The sequence below is a fragment of the Peromyscus eremicus genome, chromosome 4 (assembly GCF_949786415.1).
Source record: "Peromyscus eremicus chromosome 4, PerEre_H2_v1, whole genome shotgun sequence".
NCBI lineage: Eukaryota > Metazoa > Chordata > Mammalia > Rodentia > Cricetidae > Peromyscus > Peromyscus eremicus.
In genome coordinates, this window is record NC_081419.1 from 61,635,722 (window position 1) to 61,656,622 (window position 20,901).

General features: G+C 43.5%; 1 protein-coding gene across 7 annotated transcripts in view; it reads right to left on the reverse strand.

The window, feature by feature from the left end:
• Ctnnd1 (catenin delta 1) overlaps positions 1 to 20,901 on the reverse strand; it is a 62,308-nt gene that overhangs the window by 13,432 nt on the left and 27,975 nt on the right. For 3 of the 7 annotated variants that reach the window (XM_059260808.1, XM_059260807.1, XM_059260804.1), the window contains exons 2-9: positions 16,599 to 16,716; positions 13,591 to 13,875; positions 10,882 to 10,953; positions 9,645 to 9,797; positions 8,723 to 9,258; positions 4,282 to 4,745; positions 2,404 to 2,587; positions 199 to 316 (exon numbers count right to left, since the gene is read on the reverse strand). In XM_059260808.1, the coding sequence (XP_059116791.1) occupies positions 199 to 316; positions 2,404 to 2,587; positions 4,282 to 4,745; positions 8,723 to 9,258; positions 9,645 to 9,797; positions 10,882 to 10,953; positions 13,591 to 13,785 (1,722 nt within the window). In that variant the 5' untranslated portion in view covers positions 13,786 to 13,875; positions 16,599 to 16,716. Of the gene's footprint in view, positions 1 to 198; positions 317 to 2,403; positions 2,588 to 4,281; positions 4,746 to 8,722; positions 9,259 to 9,644; positions 9,798 to 10,881; positions 10,954 to 13,590; positions 13,876 to 16,598; positions 16,717 to 20,109; positions 20,298 to 20,901 lie in introns of all 7 variants that reach the window. The other 4 variants (XM_059260803.1, XM_059260806.1, XM_059260805.1 and 1 more) reach the window with 4 other exon arrangements.

The following is a 20,901-nucleotide window of genomic DNA, read 5'->3' on the forward strand; positions in this document are numbered from 1 at the left end:
CCTGGCCTCTCCTCTTGTATACATACACATACACACACACACACACACACACACACACACACTTCTCTTCTTCTAAACTGAATGTCTACTTTAAGAAGAAGGGGTTGGCCTAAGTATTTTGTATTATCTGACAGCCTGAAGTGGTAGATCTGAAGCACAGTTCCCTTGTGAACAAAACTCATTCACTCATTAACTTACCTTGCTGTCTGAGTCCTTCTGCCCAATTTCTGCTTGAACGATGAAAATGAGAGCATCAACTAGGCCATCACATTCCCGGAGTTTCCGGCGAGCTTCACTCCTCTCTGAGCTTACATTTCTAAGGGAAAACACAAAGTTCTAAAGATGACTCAAGTCCCTCAAGTCCTCCCTTTGATATTTTTTTCATCTACAGCTAAAGCTTCCTTAAAACCTTTTCTATCCAGCACAATAAGCAGTTAACACTTACTAAAAGCAAAGCATTTATGGCTGGAAACTGACTGACAGTCTGTCTTCTAAACTTTTATAAGCTTGGAGTCAGGTTGAAAAATGTGTACCAGGGGCTAGAACAGGCAATCAATACCCAGCACCACATGGTAGTTCTAGCCCCAGAGGACCTGACACCCGCTTCAGGCCTCCTCAGGCACCAGACACACATGTGGTGCACAAATAAATAAGCAGACATAACACCCATACACTGCTGGGCAGTGGTGGTGCACGCCTTTCATCCCAGCACTCGGGAGGCAGAGGCAGGCGGATCTCTGTGAGTTTGAGGCCAGCCTGGGCTACAGAGCGAGTTCCAGGAAAGGCGCAAAGCTACACAGAGAAACCCTGTCTTAAAAAAAAAAAAAAAAAAGAAAACAAAAAAAAATAATAATTTGTCATTTTTAATCAACACAGAAAGAAAGCAAAATATCTGCCTAGGCCAGTAATTGTTTTTCCTACTCTTCCTTTGTTATTATAACTGTAAGTGTGCTCCCTAGAAAAAAGAAAGTCTTGAGTTACAAACCTCACCTTCTCACCATTGGCATCTACCTTAACAGTCAGTATCCAAATAAATAATATTTATTAAATAGTTCAAAATATATTGTGTAAATATATAAAATAGCTAATGAATCATACATGGAATTAAAATATTTAAAAATCAGAAATAAACACTAAATGGAAAAAATGAGCAACAGGAAAAATTAATAAAGTCCACGTTAACAATTAAATTTATTTCTATTTAATGGATACAAATATTTCAGGGATTATCTAAGTTAGAAATTAAGGTTTCAAAATACACTTAATACAAAGTGCTAATTAGCAGAGATAAACAGAGCGAGTTCCAGGAAAGGCTCCAAAGCTACAGAGAAACCCTATCTCGAAAAACAAACAAAAACACCCATACACATTTAATAAATATTTTTAAAATGTATACCACAGTCCAAAATGGTAGTCCACACCTGTAATCCTAGTACTTGGGAGGCAGCAGCAGGAAGATAAAGTTTGAGGCCAGATCGGACTTATTATAAAGCAAAACCCTATCCACCACCTCCACCACCAAATACAAGCATGTGTGTGTGTGCATGTGTTCATGTGCACTCATGTGTGAATGAACATCAAGGGTAGGGATATAGAAGTGGTAGAGAGCTTCCCCAAGCATGTAGAAGGCAATGGGTCCAATACCCATCACCACAAAATGGGGGCTTGTGGGAAGGGCACATCAACATCAGTAAATCCAGACAGAAGAGTCATTTATTATATACAAGTACAAATACAGGGAATGACAAGGTGCCTAATTTGAAATACAGATAACTGAGACAGGGACTAAGACCCACCCAAGTCCATAACTAGAGAAGAACCTGGTATGTGGGAGGTTCTCAACAGGTTTTACCTAAGTAGATGAACAAAGTCAGAGAGGAGGAAGGAAGGGAGTATATACACGAGTAGGAAAACATGGTGCACACAAGAAAGCAGCAAAGGCAGGTAGGCTGAGGTCAAACATACCTCAGAATAGAAGCTTAAAGTAGAGAAGAAGCTTGCCTAGCAAATGCAATGCCCTCGATTTGGTCATCGTACAATAAAACAATAAAAAAGGAGCAAACAAAAACAAACAAAAAACCCTCAACTTCTAATTTAAAAAAAAAAAAAAAGAAAGAAAGATATTATATCACCCCTCAAAAAGTCAATATTGTGATGCATGTGTATGTGTGATATTGAAGACTGAACCCAGGCAAGCACTTTACCACTAAGCTACACTTTACCTGCCTCCAGACTACTCCCTTTTTGAGACAGGGTCTTACAAAGTATTCAGCTAGCCTTGGACTAACTAGCATAGGCAGGCTACTCACTCAGCCTCAAAATCAGACAGGTTTACAGGCCTGCACTACCAACCCCAGCAAAAATTCAATCTTTGTAATCTCAAAACCAAAACCCTTCACTTACCTGAGGCAGCCAGCTGTGTTGGTGAGCACTGACTCCCATTCAATATGCCGTGGCTTACAGTCTTCATTAGGTTCTCTCTCCCAACCAGAATGTGGAATGATCACTTCATCTGTCAAGGCGTGCAACGCATGGTCCACAATCTCCATTTTGATTGAATCATGGGATGAGAGATTCCACAGGGTTCCTGGCAGGGACAAGTCAGAGAGTTCTCTAGCATCCAAGACAACTGTGTCTGAAGAGTATCAGAGAGAGCCCTATTCTATTCCTTCTTTATTGTCCTCAATGATCACAAATATGTTCTATTACAGAGTCTATATGACTCCACGTAGTGTTAGTCAGACTTCTTTCTGCTTATGACCCACAGTAAGATATATTTTATTCTGTAGTTCAAGACAGACACACAGTCATGAAATAAAGCTTTACAAAACAGTATTTACTATAATCTATGCTCAACAGTCTACACCAGTTTCTCTACCTCAGCAACCCGGTCACTTTGGTCCACATAATTCCTTGTTGTGGGAAGTTGTCCTATCTATTGTTGGATGCTTACCAGTTGACCAGTATCCTTAGCCTTTATTTTTTAGATGCCAAGGACTCTCTACCCCAACCCAAGTTATGACAGCCAAAGCAACTCCAACAATGGAGATGTCCTCTGGGGGGCTCAAAATATCCTGCCATTCAAGAATCAGTAGTATTCATTTTTCTTCCTCCTGGAATGGTGATTATGGTCCACAAAACTGTGCTCACTTCACACTATGGATCACCATGTACAATCTGGAAAATTTTCATTCTAAATAAAGGACCACACGCTCAGATTTCTAAATGGAACATGCAGGTTGAGTCAAGACAGGCACACATTTAAAACAAGTTATAAGGTTGTAAATAAACAGCAATTGACAATTCTGTGTTTGGAAGACAAGTTCCTCTACCACTATAGTTGGTCAAAAAAAAAACAGAATGTGGGCTGGAGAGATGGCTCAGCTGTTAAGAACACTGGCTGCTCTTCCAGAGGTCCTGAAGTTCAATTCCTAGTAACCACATGGTAGCTCCCAACCACCTATAATGAGATCTGGTGCCCTCTTCTAGCCTGCAGGCATACATGCAGACAGAATGCTGTATACACTGTATACATAATAAATAAATAAATCTTTAAAAAAATAAATAACAGAATGTGCTAAACATGATGGTGTATGACTTTAACCCCAGAACACAGGAGGCAGAGGCTAGTAGTGGATCTCTGTGAGTTGAATACAGCCTGGTCTACATAGTAAGTTCAAGGGAAGCCAGGGCTGTATAGGGAAAGACCTTGTCTCAAAAACAAAAAAAAAAAAAAAAAAACAAGAGAAGGGGGCTAAAGAGATGACTCAGCAGTTAAGAGCATTTGCTGTTCTTCCAGAGGACCTGGGTTCAATCCCCAGCTCCCACCTAGTGCTTCACTGTAACTCCAGCTCCAGGGTACCTGACACCTTCATACAGACACACATGCAGGCAAAACATCAAGGCACATAAATACAAATAAAAGAAAAAGAAAACACACATGCATGCAGAATGTCTCGGGGCTGCATGTGTCATGTGTCATCCAATCAAATCTGCTTCACAGATTTGACCCAAAGGCCACTACTTCAGAATCTATAATCAAAAGGTAATGGACTGGCCAAGCATGGTGGTGCATGCCTTTGATACCAGCATTTGGGAGACAGAGACAAGCAGATCTCTTCGAGTTCGTCCAGCCTGCTCAACATAGTGAGTTCTAGGCCAGCCAGAGCCACCTAGTAAGACCTTGTCTCAAAATTAATTAACTAACTGAAAGGTAATGGACTGGAAACCTCTAGATCCCTACTTCTCTATGAAGTAAGTGACTCCCAACCTAGCACTCACCAGTAATGACTTCAGTCAGGTCCATATCTCGAGCCTTTCGGAGCAATCGAACCAGGGCAGGAACACCATCACAGTTCTTTATGGCAATCTTGTTATCTTGGTCACGTCCGAAAGAGATATTCTTGAGAGCTCCACAGGCTCCAAGGTGCACTTCCTTTTTGGGGTGGTCTAACAATCCTACCAATACCGGGATACCCTTGAGCTTCCGCACGTCAGTCTTCACCTTGTCATTGCGATAGCATAGGTGCTGCAGGTATGCAGCTGCATTGGACTTAACAGCATCCAAGCGGAAGCCTAGCATGGCAATCACCTCTGGCAGCTCAGGCTGTCTCCAGTTTGGAGGTGGGGGCATTCCCTTTCGTAGACTATCCAAGCTTGCTAAACTTCCCCGCTCATGCTGAGCCAAAGGAGCCCAATAGTACTGATCCGGTGGCACCTCCTCACCAATCATGTCTTCATAGCTCCTACAGTTTTGAAAAGAACCAAGAGCCAAGCAGTTAAATCAGGCTCCTTAGACATTCCTGTTATCCATTATCTTCAAGGAAGGATTAACCCCAGGTCTACATAGAGATCATATATCTCCTCTGTATGATCAATTTTAATAATTTTGTGTGTGACTGTAAGTCTTCTCAATGGCCCTCCACCTTATTTTTTGAGACAGGGTTTATCACCAAAACAGGAGCTTTAAAACCCTCTCTCTTTTTTTCCTGTGAAATCTGCTGATTGAGAAAGAAAAGTACTTGATAATGATAATCACAAAAACAACAAATCCTGATTCCTTAGTATTTACTTGAATGACATCTGTCAGCTATTAACTTCTCCATAAATGCTTAGAAGAGTTATACAAGGCAACTGATTCCATGTCACATAAGTAAGCAAACAAAGCCTGAGAACAAGCAAGGCTTATAAGCCTAGCACAAGAGACAGGGTCACAAGTCTGAGGCCAGATAGGTCTACATAGTAAAGTCCAGACAATCTAGGGCTACAAACCAAGATTCTATCCCAAGACATTCTCCTCCCACCCACACCCTCAAAACAAAAACCCTGAGACTAGTTCTTAAATCCTAGCTGAACAGGAAACAAGGCATTTACGCACAGGAAGCAGCTAGTAGAACAAGACGATTAAACACATTTCATATTTAAGCTTTTCCTTGCCCTATTTTGGAAATTATAAAAGAGGAATTGATCAAGAAAAATGGAGGACTTCCTGCTACATTGTTGAGGACTTGGCTTTAGTACTAACGAGGAATAAACTTGAACATTAATTGTCACAGTTCATCCCAAGGCCTTATATGCTATCCAGACAAATATGTTCCAAGAATGAGTTCCATTCTCCAACTTCTAAATACTTCTAATTCTGCAAAAATGCCATCTATAAACCAACATTTAACTGGAATGTCCCAGCTCTTGGATCAGAGGGAGAAACTGAAAGAAGTCAAGTGAAAAGCAACTTATCCTGTTTCAGTACTACCACCAACCACTAGAGGGCGAGCCTGTCATACTATTATTTATTCATAACTACCAGGAAGGAAGAGCCCCATTATCTGTGAGCTCATCTCACCCTGTGGGAGCCACAAGGGAGAAGAGAATCTATTGTGTGGGACTCTCCAAATAAGACTGTTGTTTGTTCCATAAAACCACTCCCACTGTCACCAAACACAAAGTTAGCCTGATCAGACGGCCTACCTAACAGGTACCAACACTGACTGTTAAACAATGAAAGACTCAGTGGGACAAATCATTGAGTTAAAAAAACAAATCAATGAAACAAAATAAAGTTAAGTTGTTTTAAAAGCAGATTGCTAAACATTATATGAAAAAAGGTTTCCTTTTAATGAGAGAGAAAACAAAAACAAGACACATGTAAGAAAACTCCAAGGATACACCAAACTGTTCATGAGAGAATGGTGTTTCAGGCTGTATGTGTTGAGCAGATTTTTACTTTTCTTGTTTAAGTAACTACAAAAACAATTGCCATTGCCAGATTTTTTTTTAGTCACTCAAGGAAATTTATCTTTATACTTCCTTCTTTCATAGGCAGTAGATCAAGATTCTTTCCTTTGGGGCTGGAGAGATGGCTCAGTGGTTAAGAGCATTCACTGGCTGTTCTTCCAAAGGACCTGGGTTCAATTCCCAGCACCCACAATGGCAGCTCACAACTATCTGTAGCTCCAGTTCCAGGGGATCTGGCATCCTCACACAGACATACATTCAGGCAAAACACCAATGCATTTAGAAAAATTCTTTCCTTTTACAAATGGCAAAAGTGTCCAAATGATCAATAACCTGCTTAAGGCTATATAGATAATGGCAGAGGCACAACTAGAACCAGTTTTCAAGTTCAGTGATTTTTCCCACTAATCACTGCCTCACTGTGTAAGTTTGACCTTGCAACTGTTCTTGTAGGCCTGAAACAGGAAGCTGAAGATGTTCTTGCTAGTCAAGCAGGTTTCCAAGCCCAATGCCACCCTGGAACAAACCCAAGAACCAAGCCCCAAACCCTCTCTATGTGAACTGCCACTTCAAGGGACACCAGGGAATGGCCTGGCCATCCACACCCATCTGTGTCTAATCTCCCTTTGCCAATGAGGAAGTCAGAGCAAGCAGACTTGCACTCCAGCCCCACTCCCTGGGCAGACTGTTCCAATGATAGCTGCTATCTACTTCTAGCTAGCTTACACCAGCTGAGACCTGGTGCCCCATCAGGAATAAAAGGTGAGTCACATGGGAGTTGAATTTGCTAACCACACCATCTGAGAAGTGTCAGTGACTCAGGCTTAGATAACAGGGCTTCTACTCCTGTCCCCAGACTAATTCAGTTTATGGTTAGCCAATACTACCTAATATATTCAAAAAGTAAGTGCCAAGACCTTTGCTTTGGTAGGTCATGAACCTACATACAGAAATTGAGCAACAGTTGCCAGGACACCCTCACTATCAAGATAACTGTAAATTTTGCCTTATTTCTTGGCTTGGAAATATAGACCCCAATTTATTCTAAAATAATGTTTTCAGCCCAAGACCAAATATGTTTTCTGTATACACCCAGAACTAAGGATTTTTAAAATAACCTTTTCTAAATATGAAAACCAAGTAAGAGGCATGACAAAGGTACTAGTGCACAGCACACCAAGCCTAAAACGGGTCCTTTAGAAAAGGCCTGCCCAGCCAGCTATGTTGGTATATGCTTTTAATCCCAGCACTCAAGAGACAGAGGCAGGGGGCTGTCTGTGTGTTAGAGGCTAGCCAGAGCTATACAGTGATATCTGGTCTCAACAACCAAAATAAAGGGAAGAAAGGAACAAACGGAACGTGGGTGGGAAGGAGGGTGGACCTTTCAATCACATTCTAAATACTCTTCCAAGGCCACTACTGCTCATCCAAACAGTAATCCTTCATGCCACCAAAGACCACCCCAAGGAATAAGTATCCTCAGAACAGAGAGATGCTCAGTGACCTTTGGGAGTATTATTAAGGTACCATTCCTGACTCACTACCTTCATAAAACCCTAACTAAATACAAAGTGTCAGGGCTTCTGTTAGGTCAAAAGTGATTGTTTATAAACATCAGGATTGGAACTACTGCAAGGACAGTTTTTTTTTTTTTTAAATATTTATTTAACTTTATTTTGTGTGCATTGGTGTGAAGGTGTCAGATGCCCTGGAACTGGATTTACAGACAGTTGTGAGCTGCCATGTGGGTGCTGGGAATTGAACCCAGGTGCAAGGACAGTTCTTAAACACAATCTTAATTGTGTTCTAATACCAAAAAAGTAGCTTTAAAAGTTCTCAGAAACAAGAGTGTGAACATGGCCAGCCTCCCGGCCTCAGACTCTTGGTGGTGCTCCTTTCACTATCACCCAAAGGGAGACAGATCTTAGGCAGAAATTATGGCATAGCAACCAAGTCTCTTCTTTAGGACACAGACTGGTAACCATCACTAATCACTTTTTGGGTTTAGAAATGTCCACACAATAGTCCAAACCAGCCTTGAACTTAACTGCAATCATCCTGCCTCAGCCTCCTCAGCAGTGGAATTACAAGCGTAAGTCATCACACCTGGCCACAAATCACTTTCTCACCAATTGTGGTGACACACACTTGTAATCCCGACTTGGAAGATGGAGGAAGAAGACAAGAGTTCAAGGTCACCCTCTACTACATAGCCAGACTGGTGGACAGCCTGAGCCACTGAGACCCTGTCTCAAAAAGCAGTAGCAAACAAATAAAAAAAAAAAAAAAAAAATCACTTAGTATAACTAAAATATGACTCTAATAACAAGAAAGAAAAAGACAGCCAATCAACATTCAATGAGCCTTCCATGAAGAAGAGAGAAAGGAAGCAGTATCCATGGGTGTCACTGACCCCTAAAAGCTTAGAAGATAATGCTACCCTTGTCCCATCTGGGAAAAGAGCCCTTGTTCCCCTATTCCTGCCCACCTGAGGCGTCGGCGAGGGTCCGAGGGTGTTCCTGTCCGACGGGCAGTGCCATAATCGGACATCATGCCATAATCTAGGTCATCATAGCCCATGCTACGCTGGTCATCCTCTAGCCCATAAGGCTCTGGATGAAATCGATGCAGATCCACACTGCTGCCACCTACTCGAACCTGGGGCTGGGGACCATAGACATCTTGTCTACTAGGTGCCCGGTAACCTTCCATGCTGGGTCTATACCGCTCCTCAATTCGGGTCACCCGGGACAGACTGCCGTAGTTGTCACTAGCACCTGGATAACCATCTTCATAGTGTCGGCCATATCCATCTGGGGGATAGTGGAAGTTCCTAGGAAGGGTTGCAGTGCCTGCCTGGCCCACATAGGGCCCAGGGCCCCCATTGCCATTCTTCCTGAAATCACGGCCCAAAGTCTGGATGAAGTTATTGGAGACTGACGAGGCGTCCACAGGCAGTCCATCTGGTCCCATGGGGATGGGCTGTACTGTCCGTGTTGTCACCGTCTTCACAACTTTCTTGACCTTCAGTTAAGCAATGAGAAAAAGAAAAGCAATTATTGAAGGAAATAAAGAATCTAAGTTTAAATTCCACACTACTCCCTTACCTTCTAGATCTTTACTTAGAAATGACTCATGTGTGTCATCTGTATCTTTTTTCACCCCACAGAAGCCCCTAAGTGAGAAACTGCCCTGTCAGTAGCAGCCTCTTGAGGAAGCTATTATAGCTGTCATACTCCGTTCTCTTCCCCCTTCCATTACATTTTCCTGCATTTCTTTTACCTTTTCTGTATGCTCAGTGATCATTTTCTTTCTGGCAATCAGTGACCTGCATCCATCTACCTGGTTAACCTCTCTACTAAAAGACCACAGACAACCTATCACTCTAAGACATGCAAATTTCAACTTACTGTGGTCTCCGTCCGCCTAGTAGTCCCATCGTCTGAGGTCTCCACAGAAACAACAGACATGGCTCCTTCAGGGTCCTCCTCTGTGTAGGTTTCCACAATCTGCCCTGGCTCCTGCATCCTGGGGATAGTGCTATACAGAAGGTGGTTGTGATCCTATGAGAGAAGAAAGCAGGAAGCTACAACTAAATCTGTGTAGTAACAATCCATCCTAACAAGAAACGTTAGTGCCTCTAGAGACAGGACGTCTGCCCAGCATCCCCCACTGGCCTCAGGATTTTGAGAAAGAGTGGTTGTCATCTTTTAAACTTGTAAAAAGGCAGGGCATGGTAGTGCACATCTTTAATCCTAGCACTCAAGAGGCAAAGGCAGGCATATTTGTGAGTTCCAGGCCAGCCTAGTTTATATAGCAAACTCCAAGCCAGCCAGGACTACAAAGTGAGACTCTATCTCAATAAATAAATAACTTGTATAAAAGGACAGTAAATATAATTTCCCAGACATGAAAAGAGGTAACTAAAACCATGCTGACATCCTAGTAGCAGAAACAGAAGATTTAACTTCCCATTTTTGAATATGAACTATGCTAACTGTTACATCTACATCTAGGTAACACTTCAAAATAGCTTACCCAATAAAGACCTTTTAAGATTTAAAAAAATAATAAAAATAATCAAGAGAGTTTTACTTTGTTTGGGGGGTGGTACCAGAAGTTGCACCTGGTGCATGCTAGGCAAGCATTCTACCTAAGCACTGAACAATCCAGAACCCTCCCTCTTCTTACCTTTACTTTGGAACAAAGTTCCAGTAATTTCCCAGGCAGGCCTTCAACTTTTGATCCTTCTGCCTCAACCTCCCAAGAGACTGGGATTAGACTTGCACCACCAGGCCCAGCAAGAGTTATCTTCCAACTGGTTTTATGTTATTCCTCAGATACTCCCCAGGCAGTTTTTAGGTAGGTTTTCTATTATGTAGAATTAGGCTACCCCCACCCCGCCCAAAAAAAAAAAAAAACTGCAGTACATGAGGATCAAATGAGGAGACAGGAGTACCATGATAAAAGCTAATTTTTTTTTAAATCAACAAAACTACATATAATTTGGAACGGCACCTTTTTATGTCCCTAAATTAAAGAATTAATGAATATTTACGATAAGCACTCCAGCACACCAATATGATCATAAAGACTGGAGAAATAAAAGGCTATGAAGCCATCCAGACCTTGAGTCAAAACAATTACCTGGGGTCCGTTGAGTTTCAAATCTGAAAATTTCTGTCTCTCAAGGTCAGCATCGCCCATAAACCGGCCGTTCTGAAACATAGCCCACAAGACAATTCATTTTCTGGCCTTCCTTTGTTCTTTCAAATACAAACAACTTTCTTCCAAACGAGAAAAAAAAAAAGGGGGGTGGAGGGGGCCTTTCAAGAAGGTGTTTGCGGCCTGAAATCCTTGTCAATATTCACAAAAGACCCATAACACTTCTTAATCTTTCCTCAACATTGGAATCAGGCCTAAAATTCTGGCAGATTGGGTCTCTGGAATGTAAGAACGTTGAAGTTCCATGAGTACACAGAGTTTGAGGTCAGTAGTTTCAAGGATGTATCCCTACTGTCTTGAGTACATGAGAAGCATTAAAAAAACATTTGCTGAATAAATAGCATAGACTCCCCTACACACAACCTTTATGGAAAGCCCTAAGTATATAAGGCAAGTAGGAAAAGCTATGATGAGATGGTTCCCAAAAAAGGCCTTCTTTATTGTTCTAGGAATCTTCATGCTCTGCTACCATGGGAAACTCCCATTCCAAGAAGCCTTTTAAAGAAAGAAGAGTTAATTCTCCATTTCCAAATATGAACGAAAGTACTCGGCAAGCCCCTTCAAGAAAAATCTTAATATCTTTATCAAGTTACAGCCACAGAATACATTCTAAAATGTTCTTAAATTGCTCTACCTTAAGCACCAAGACATAACCTAATGACAGTATACACATAAAAGCACATTTCTTGCTCCTTTCCCAATACAATAAATACAGTAAGCTCCAACAACCTGGGGAGATTCTTCCTCCGCCCATTCCCCCTTTACATAGAGTATAATGCTGCAGGGGGAGGAAGTTAAACATTGCTTTCAGGAAGAAGGCAGGGTGTGGTTTCATTGCTAAGCAGAGGTTAAAAATAAAAGAACAAGAGAGAAACCACTAAATCCTGGGATTCCCCACCACCTATGAAACTGAGCAGCCCCACTTTCGTTCAGTCTCTCTCATCCCTAACTCTCTACTCAAGTTCCTGTAAAATTGCCCTGAACATTACAAACAGTCTCTCTTTACATCCTGATGATTCCCAATTCCAATTATGTCCACTGGTTTAAGAATTAAACAAGCAGCTGGAAATGATTGTAATCCTAGCACTGAGGAGGCAGAGGCAAGGGAATCATAAATTTGAGGTCAACCTGAGCTACAAACCAATATCTTATCTTCAAAAAGTCAAAGGTCGAGCCGGGCGGTGGTAGCGCATGCCTTTAATCCCAGCACTGGGAGGCAGAACCAGGCGGGTCTCTGTGAGTTCGAGGCCAACCTGGGCTACCAAGCAAGTTTCAGGAAAGGTGCAAAGCTACACAGAGAAACCCTGTCTCGAAAAACCAAAAAAAAAAATAAAAATAAAAATAAAAAAAAAAAAAAAAAAAAAAGGCAAAGGTCAGACCGGGGGTGGAGGGTGGCGCACACCTTTAATCCCAGCACTCGGGAGGCAGAGCCAGGCGGATCTCTTGAGTTCGAGGCTAGCCTGGTCTACAGAGTGAGATCCAGGACAGGCACCAAAACTACACAGAGAAACCCTGTCTCGAAAAAACAAAACAAAACAAAAAACAAAAACAAACAAACAAAAAACAAACAAAAAAAATTCAAAGGTCTGGAAATGTTGCTTAGTGGCCAAGTATCTGCCTAGCATGAACAAGACTCTGGGTTCCATGCCCACCTCCTCATCGTTAGTAAATAGTCTAGGATGTAGCTCTGTGGCAGAGTCCATGCCTAGCATGTTAAGGACTCTAGAGTCAATCTCTAGCACTACTAAATAAATAAATAAATAAATAGCAATCAGTTAAAAGAGCTGAGCATAAGCACTGCTCTAATTCCACTCAGAGACCTCTTCACAGGCAGTCTACTAAATGCACACATGCGCACTCACTCTCCCCCTACACACACACACACACACACACACACACACACACACACAGATAAAACTTCAGATTACATCACTGTAAAGTCAGATATAAACCATAGGAGACACAATATAGTTCTCGTTTCTAAGACCACCACCACCCCTTCATCCATCACAGAGTCAGCTAACCCAGAGACCATCACTGGCTCCTGCGGTTACCTGGGTTAAATAATAGCATAATACTCCCTCTTCAACTCCAACCAATAAAGATTAACAATGACCCCTCCTTCCAAAACATGATTTACACACCAAACAAAAACACACAAGAGCAATATGGAACAGGAATATACAATTTACCAATACTCTAATGCCTTCTGAGAACAAATTGTTCCCTGGATGAGACTGAACTGGAGCTAGGAGCTCAAGCTGTCCAATTTCCCCAACCACTAAGTGGGCATTCTTTCCTAATTTTTGACCCTAAGAAAAAAGATATCTCAACAAAAACATAAGTGACTTGAGTGTAGCTCCAAACGGCACCACCATAACTAGAATTGTATCCCTGCCCAGAAAACCCACTCCAGCAAAACAGGAAGTCTCACGGGTTTCTAAAGTCTACCCAACTCAGATCAGCAACAAATCCTTTCTCTCTTATTGAGTGTTTGTCACATCCCTGGAACGGTTCATCATGAAGTACACACACTGGACAGCCCAGGGCCAGTAGCATCTCATTAAGGATCCAGAGCCTCTCTTGACCATGCCAAAGTCCTACCTGAAAGTTTAATGGGGAGAGGGTTACCTGATGCCGACGGGTGAGGGTGCCGTTGGCCATGAGTGTGTTGGCATCTTGTGGTGAGACCCGGACGCGTTCCAGTTGCGCCGAGACATGGCGCCGTTCCTCCTCCAGCGCCCGGGTCAGCTTCTCAAACTGGGCCTCTTGTTCCTTCACAGAGGCCAAGATGCTGGCGGTCGACTCCACCTCTGAGTCGTCCATGAAGGTAAGGGGAGGAGCCGCCGCGGGGCAGGATAAAAAGTAAGGTGGACCACAGAGGAAGTAGAAAGGAGTAGGCCCCCTCACTTCACACTAGGGAGGGGGGCGGTAAGAGAGAGAGAGAAGAGAAAAGATCACAGGTCAGAGAAGACAGGTGAATTATTAATACCCAGTGCCAAAGATGCCCTCTGTAGTTTTACTGCAGTGCAGAAAGCAAGACACCACCAACCAAGCTTAGAGCCCATCACCAATGTCTTCTCAAACAGAATCATTTGCCTACGATCCTCTTCTACACTCTACTATCAACAGCTATTGAAAGAAAAGGTGGCAGCTTGACCAAAGTCTCCACACTGTTGGCAGGACAGGGAGACTATGGCATGGGATTAAAATTAGATTGGTTTTCCCTGGAAAATTTTGCAGGCGTCAGTTAAATCCAAGTCTTAACTCCCTGGTATGGGTAAGCACTTACTGTCCTGCAGGGACAAGCTCCTCGAGATAATGGGACAGCAGATTTTACTTAAACCTCTCCCAAACCTGAACACTATAAATATAGTGGAGTGATGAACCATACCAAATTAAAATGCCAGTTAAGAAATGGAAATATGCCAGGCAGTGATGGTGCACACTCAGAACTCAGAAGGCAGAAGCAGGAGGATCTCTGTGAGTTCAAGGACAGCCTGGTCTACATACATATCAAATTCCAGGACAGCCAAGGCTACAGAGAAACCCTGTCTCCAGAAACTAAAATAAAAAAAAGGAAGAAACTTGGGGGGGAGGAGGTGACTTCCCAAAGTTGAAAGACAAAAGGCCTCCACCATTTATGAAGAGGTCTTTCCATCTTCCAAAACTATACTACATTATAAAGCACAAAACATATTAACTGAAACAACACAGTGACAAAACCACAAGTCACTGTATAAGGTTTTGCCTCTAGTCCTGCCTGTGGTGCATCCTCTAGTCCTGCCTGCGGTGCATCCTCTAGTCCTGTCTGTGGTGCATCCTCTAGTCCTGCCTGCGGTGCATCCTCTAGTCCTGCCTGCGGTGCATCCTCTAGTCCTGCCTGCGGTGCATCCTCTAGTCCTGTCTGTGGTGCATCCTCTAGTCCTGCCTGCGGTGCATCCTCTAGTCCTGCCTGCGGTGCATCCTCTAGTCCTGCCTGTGGTGCATCCTCTAGTCCTGCCTGCGGTGCATCCTCTAGTCCTGCCTGCGGTGCATCCTCTAGTCCTGCCTGCGGTGCATCCTCTAGTCCTGCCTGTGGTGCATCCTCTAGTCCTGCCTGTGGTGCATCCTCTAGTCCTGCCTGTGGTGCATCCTCTAGTCCTGCCTGTGGTGCATCCTCTAGTCCTGCCTGTGGTGCATCCTCTAGTCCTGCCTGTGGTGCATCCTCTAGTCCTGCCTGTGGTGCATCCTCTAGTCCTGTCTGTGGTGCATCCTCTAGTCCTGCCTGCGGTGCATCCTCTAGTCCTGCCTGTGGTGCATCCTCTAGTCCTGCCTGTGGTGCATCCTCTAGTCCTGCCTGTGGTGCATCCTCTAGTCCTGCCTGTGGTGCATCCTCTAGTCCTGCCTGCGGTGCATCCTCTAGTCCTGCCTGCGGTGCATCCTCTAGTCCTGTCTGTGGTGCATCCTCTAGTCCTGTCTGTGGTGCATCCTCTAGTCCTGCCTGCGGTGCATCCTCTAGTCCTGCCTGTGGTGCATCCTCTAGTCCTGCCTGCGGTGCATCCTCTAGTCCTGTCTGTGGTGCATCCTCTAGTCCTGTCTGTGGTGCATCCTCTAGTCCTGCCTGCGGTGCATCCTCTAGTCCTGCCTGCGGTGCATCCTCTAGTCCTGCCTGTGGTGCATCCTCTAGTCCTGCCTGCGGTGCATCCTCTAGTCCTGCCTGTGGTGCATCCTCTAGTCCTGTCTGTGGTGCATCCTCTAGTCCTGCCTGTGGTGCATCCTCTAGTCCTGCCTGTGGTGCATCCTCTAGTCCTGTCTGCGGTGCATCCTCTAGTCCTGCCTGTGGTGCATCCTCTAGTCCTGCCTGCGGTGCATCCTCTAGTCCTGCCTGCGGTGCATCCTCTAGTCCTGCCTGCGGTGCATCCTCTAGTCCTGCCTGCGGTGCATCCTCTAGTCCTGCCTGTGGTGCATCCTCTAGTCCTGTCTGTGGTGCATCCTCTAGTCCTGCCTGTGGTGCATCCTCTAGTCCTGTCTGCGGTGCATCCTCTAGTCCTGCCTGCGGTGCATCCTCTAGTCCTGTCTGCGGTGCATCCTCTAGTCCTGCCTGTGGTGCATCCTCTAGTCCTGTCTGTGGTGCATCCTCTAGTCCTGCCTGCGGTGCATCCTCTAGTCCTGCCTGCGGTGCATCCTCTAGTCCTGTCTGTGGTGCATCCTCTAGTCCTGTCTGTGGTGCATCCTCTAGTCCTGCCTTTTCAGAAGGCAGAAGATCACAACCTCAAGACCTGACTAGGCTATAGAAGTTTGTGGCCAGCTTGGGCAACTTAGCAAAATCTTGTCTCAAATAGTTTTTATGACCAGGTATGATAGCTCATGGCTTTAATCCCATCACCTGGGAGGCACAAGCAGATGGATGTCTATGAGTTTGAAGTCAACCTGGTCTATGTATCGAGTTTCTGGACAGCCAGGACTACATAGAAAGAGACCCTGTCTCAAAAAAAATTATAATAATAACAATAAATAGAATGTATATTGCTGAACAGCAAACTAGAAGGAATTTTTTTCCTCCCATATACCCTCCCTATCCTCTCACCAATCCCCTAAGGAAAAGAAGGCAACTAAAATAATTTATAATGCTTAACAAACATATATTCCATACACACCTGTTAAGAGAAGGGTCGTAATTGATTGGTTTAGCACAGAGAACAGCCCAGTCTAGACTCACATAAATCATGGAAGCATCCCAGCCACCTTAGCAAGCAGCAAAAAGGAAGGAGAGAGCTGCAGAAATGAGGAGGGAAAATGAGAATGGGAAGAAAATAAACTATACCCAATGCATAAATACAAAAGGGGAAGTATTGGGAATGACAGGGAGTTATTTAAGACACAATTTGGAATTGCTTAATGTAACAAATATCCTTTAGATTTTGCTGTGTTCAGATGTCCGGGCCTTGGATGTAGGATTAATTAAAGCACAAATTGTTCTGTCACCTAGAATGACTATACTTTTAATTCCATGCAGAACCAGACCAGGTTATAATGTAGGAAAACCCCCACATAGCCTCTGTTCCAGGCAACCAATTTGGGGGTGAAATTTGTTGTTGGAATGCCCTTCCCCCTCCTTCCCACCCTTAAGGCAGAAACCTCAAAGCCCAGTCCCAGCATGCCCACAAAGACATTGAGAAACCAATGCAATAGTCATGGTAGAGAAAACATGTGGAGACTAGCCTAGGCTGGGCCTTCTGCTTAGGCTCTTTCCCACGCTCCCCAGAGCCCCACCAAACACAAAAGCTTGGGCCTGTTTGCCTTAAAATGTATCCAGCATTCAGCAAGCAAGAGTACCCAGAGGAAACTGATAAACAGGTGCCCAGGAAACTGAATTAATTCAGCCACTAAATAGAGAACATGCCGAACTGCCCTAAATCCCTCCTACCCAGCCCTGGGCTCCCACAATCACTTATCAACTACTGTTTTCATTCAGCCCAAAGCCCAATGCCACTTTCTCATACTCCTACCCCACATTCCAACAGGCCACTCAAAGGTCTTTCTTTGGTAAGTACTTTTTTTTTTTTTTTGCTTTTGTTTTTTGTTTGTGACAGTCTCCCAGGCTGGCCTCAAACTCACTATAAAGCTGAAGCTGACCTTGAATTCCTGATCTTCCTGTCTCTACTTCCCAAGTACTGGAGTATAAGAATGTATCACCATGCTTTGCTTTAATTGCTCCCGTTTCATCCGTATTCATTTTAAAGACTTGTCCTCGTCTACCATGTACAGTGACCTATGACCCTTCCACATCAAGAGAACCCAGCTCAAGAGAGACTCTTCCAGTTACTGCACTGCAGTTACCACTGTGGCAGTCTCCACCCTGTAATCTTCTTGCTAATAAAAGCCCAGGCGACCACTACTACGGGGCACACAGAAACAACACTCCCTGCCGCAGAGAGACATTGTCACCATGCCATAAATGGTCACTTTTTGCCCCCACAACTTTAATTCAATACAGGGAGTTAGAAGGAAAGTTAGGGAAAGCACTGAGGGATCTAGGTCACAAATCAGGGTCTGGAGAAACACCAACTTCTCCAGCATCCTGGCTTTAACCCTGACCAAATAACTGAGAGGAAAGTACAATTAAGTAGAAAAAGAGGTCACATTCCTAGGTCTTTTTATACATGGGTAGATTTCCTGTTTAAAAGAGACCAGGCGGATCTCTGTGCGTTCGAGGCCAGCCTGGTCTACAGAGTGAAATTCAGGACAGGCACCAAAACTACACAGAGAAACCCTGTCTCAAAAAAACCGAGAGAGAGAGAGAGAGAGAGAGAGAGAGAGAGAGAGAGAGAGAGAGAGAGAGAGAGAGAGAGAGAAGTGGTGGCTGTGTGAGACAGGACACAACTCACAAGACTGGTCCCAGTCATAACTTAGGTGATGGTTATTCTCCTGTGTGCTGTCAACAGCACCAGCCCATTCTAAGTCAGAGCTGCTGTGAAGACTGGGTGAGATAGTGTGTTCTACAAGATGAGGTATTAAGTTGTTTCAAGAGTTAGTTTCAATCTTCCAATTACATTACTTCATGGAAATGTCTCAGCTCCAAACTATTTTGTGAAGTAGTAGATGAAATGAACTAGATCAAGAATACAATTGGATTCTATAGAGTAGATGAGCTGGTTTCTCTACTCCAGCTCTGTATAGTAGGAGGTCTCAACTAATCCAGTGTTTCTGGGACAGAGGGTGTTTTTCTTGTACCTGTCGGTCCCTGTAGCAGTACAAATCTATTACATTCATTCTTAATTCTTTTTCAGAGCCTTACAAGTTTGTTACCTCAGATGAAGAGAACATGAAAAAAACTACCAATGACTGGATGGCTTACATTTATTGCCCTGGCAATCACAGAAACCATAAGGAAGTTAAGTTTTACTGCAAATGTGAAAACAGACTCATAGGTGAAAAAATTAACCAAGTTCCTAGAGTTCATAGCAAATTTAGAATTTAAACCTCGGTCTAGAATATTTTTAAAGCTTACATTTTCTTCTATGCCATGCTGTCCAAATACAAGACCACGCAGGGCACACTGGCAAATGCTTGTACTCCCAACACTTATGAGGTTCAACAAAAGAACCACAGGTTCAAACCCAGTCTGGGGCTACCCAACAAGACCCTTCCTCAAAAAAATAAATGAATGAATGAATGGTTACCCAAGGCCCTCTGACTTATATTTTAAGACCTTTCTTTTCAGAAAAGAGGGAAGGAAAAAGAAAAGGGAAGCATACTTGAGAAGGAAGCTGCAGCTATGACGTGAAACAGCAGAAAGGCTCCTAACTTGATGACTCCTCTTCCTGCCACACACCATAAAAAGAACAGTCTGCAAACCACCCACTGACTCGGCTGGCCAAGAAAAGCCCTCAAGCCAGGCAGTGGCAGCACACGCCTTTAATCCTAGCACTTGGGAAGCAGAGGCAGAAGGATCTCTGTGAGTTCAAGGTCAGCCTGGTCCACAAAGTAAGTTTTGAGAAACCCTGTCTCAAAAAAACAAAGAAAAAGAAAGAAAAGTTCTTAAAGTCTTTCCAGATTCACCAATTAATATTGTCAAAGAGACACTTTCACTAAAAAAGGATCATGGCAGGGGGTATTTACCTTGTTATTCTCCTAAGATTATGTTTTATGAGAATAGCTGTGCTTACTTTTAACAAGCCATAGGTTTTTACTGGATGGAACCCACCCATACTAGAAAGACCTTCCAGGTCTACAGCTTACTCATTCAAGCAATGGCAATGATAAAATGTCAGTCTCTTTTGTCAGAACTTCAAGGTAAATTAAAAATCAAATGTCCCGAAGGACCAAAGAATTTGACAGTGCCAACCAAATAGCAGAGCAATAAATAAAACCAGTCACCAACAGCACAGTCCCTGGAATGATTTGTTCTACTGTAAACTGGCTAGAGAAATCTCTTTGGGGGTTGGTGAGATGGTTCCTGGACTAAGACTGTTGTGCACCAAGCTTGATGATCTGAGTTGGATTCCTGGGACCACATGGCAGAAAGAGAAACCTGCTCCTACAAGTTGTCCTTTGACCTCCTCAAAGGAGTTACAGCACTCATGTTCCCAGACATAAACACACACAAATCAATAAGTGTAATTAAAAACACTTTTATAGGAATATAATTTGGGCATAGTGACTCACATCTATAACCTCAGCACTAGGAGGCTGAGGCAGGAGAATTGCTAGCACCAATCATCATTATCATCATCATCGTCATCATCATCAAAGAACATGGACTTTTAGATCTCGACTGCATCAAGTCCCAGATTCCAACATTTACATGATACTGGGCAAAGTGCCACTTTGCCACTAAACCTCAGTTTTCTTCTCTGTAAGATGGAAAAATAAAAACACATAAGGGTAGTTATGAGAACTAAATGAAACAATCCATGTGAAGTGCTTAGAGAAAGTCTGAACATCTGGGAAACCACTGGCAATGTAACTATAGACATTACCACAGTTTGAACACAGGGAACTAGTATTTCAGTGTGAGAAACCACATGCCTTCCTTGCTCCCATCACTCTACTGGAATTCTTTACTTTCTTAATAGCAAAGATTAAATGAAATTCCTGACTTCAAAAGTTCTGCCAACACACACACACACACACACACACACACACACACACACACACACACGAAACCTGGGAGAAGTAATAACCCTGTTTAAGTTTCAATTTCCATTACCTTCCAGAGCTTCATTTAATGACAAAGACTATCACACCCCCCAACACCCACAGCCACCCACACACCCCACACACACATGCACTTCCATGAAGTTCAGGAAGATACATCCATACATGGCCACACCTGGGTGTGAACTCTGGAAGAAACCCCAATTTTCCCTGAGTTGAAGAGCTCTCCAAGCTTCGATCTTCAGGCTCTAGGGAAGGGATTACAATCTTCTGTAACCAGTCCCAAAGTCTCCTTTCTTC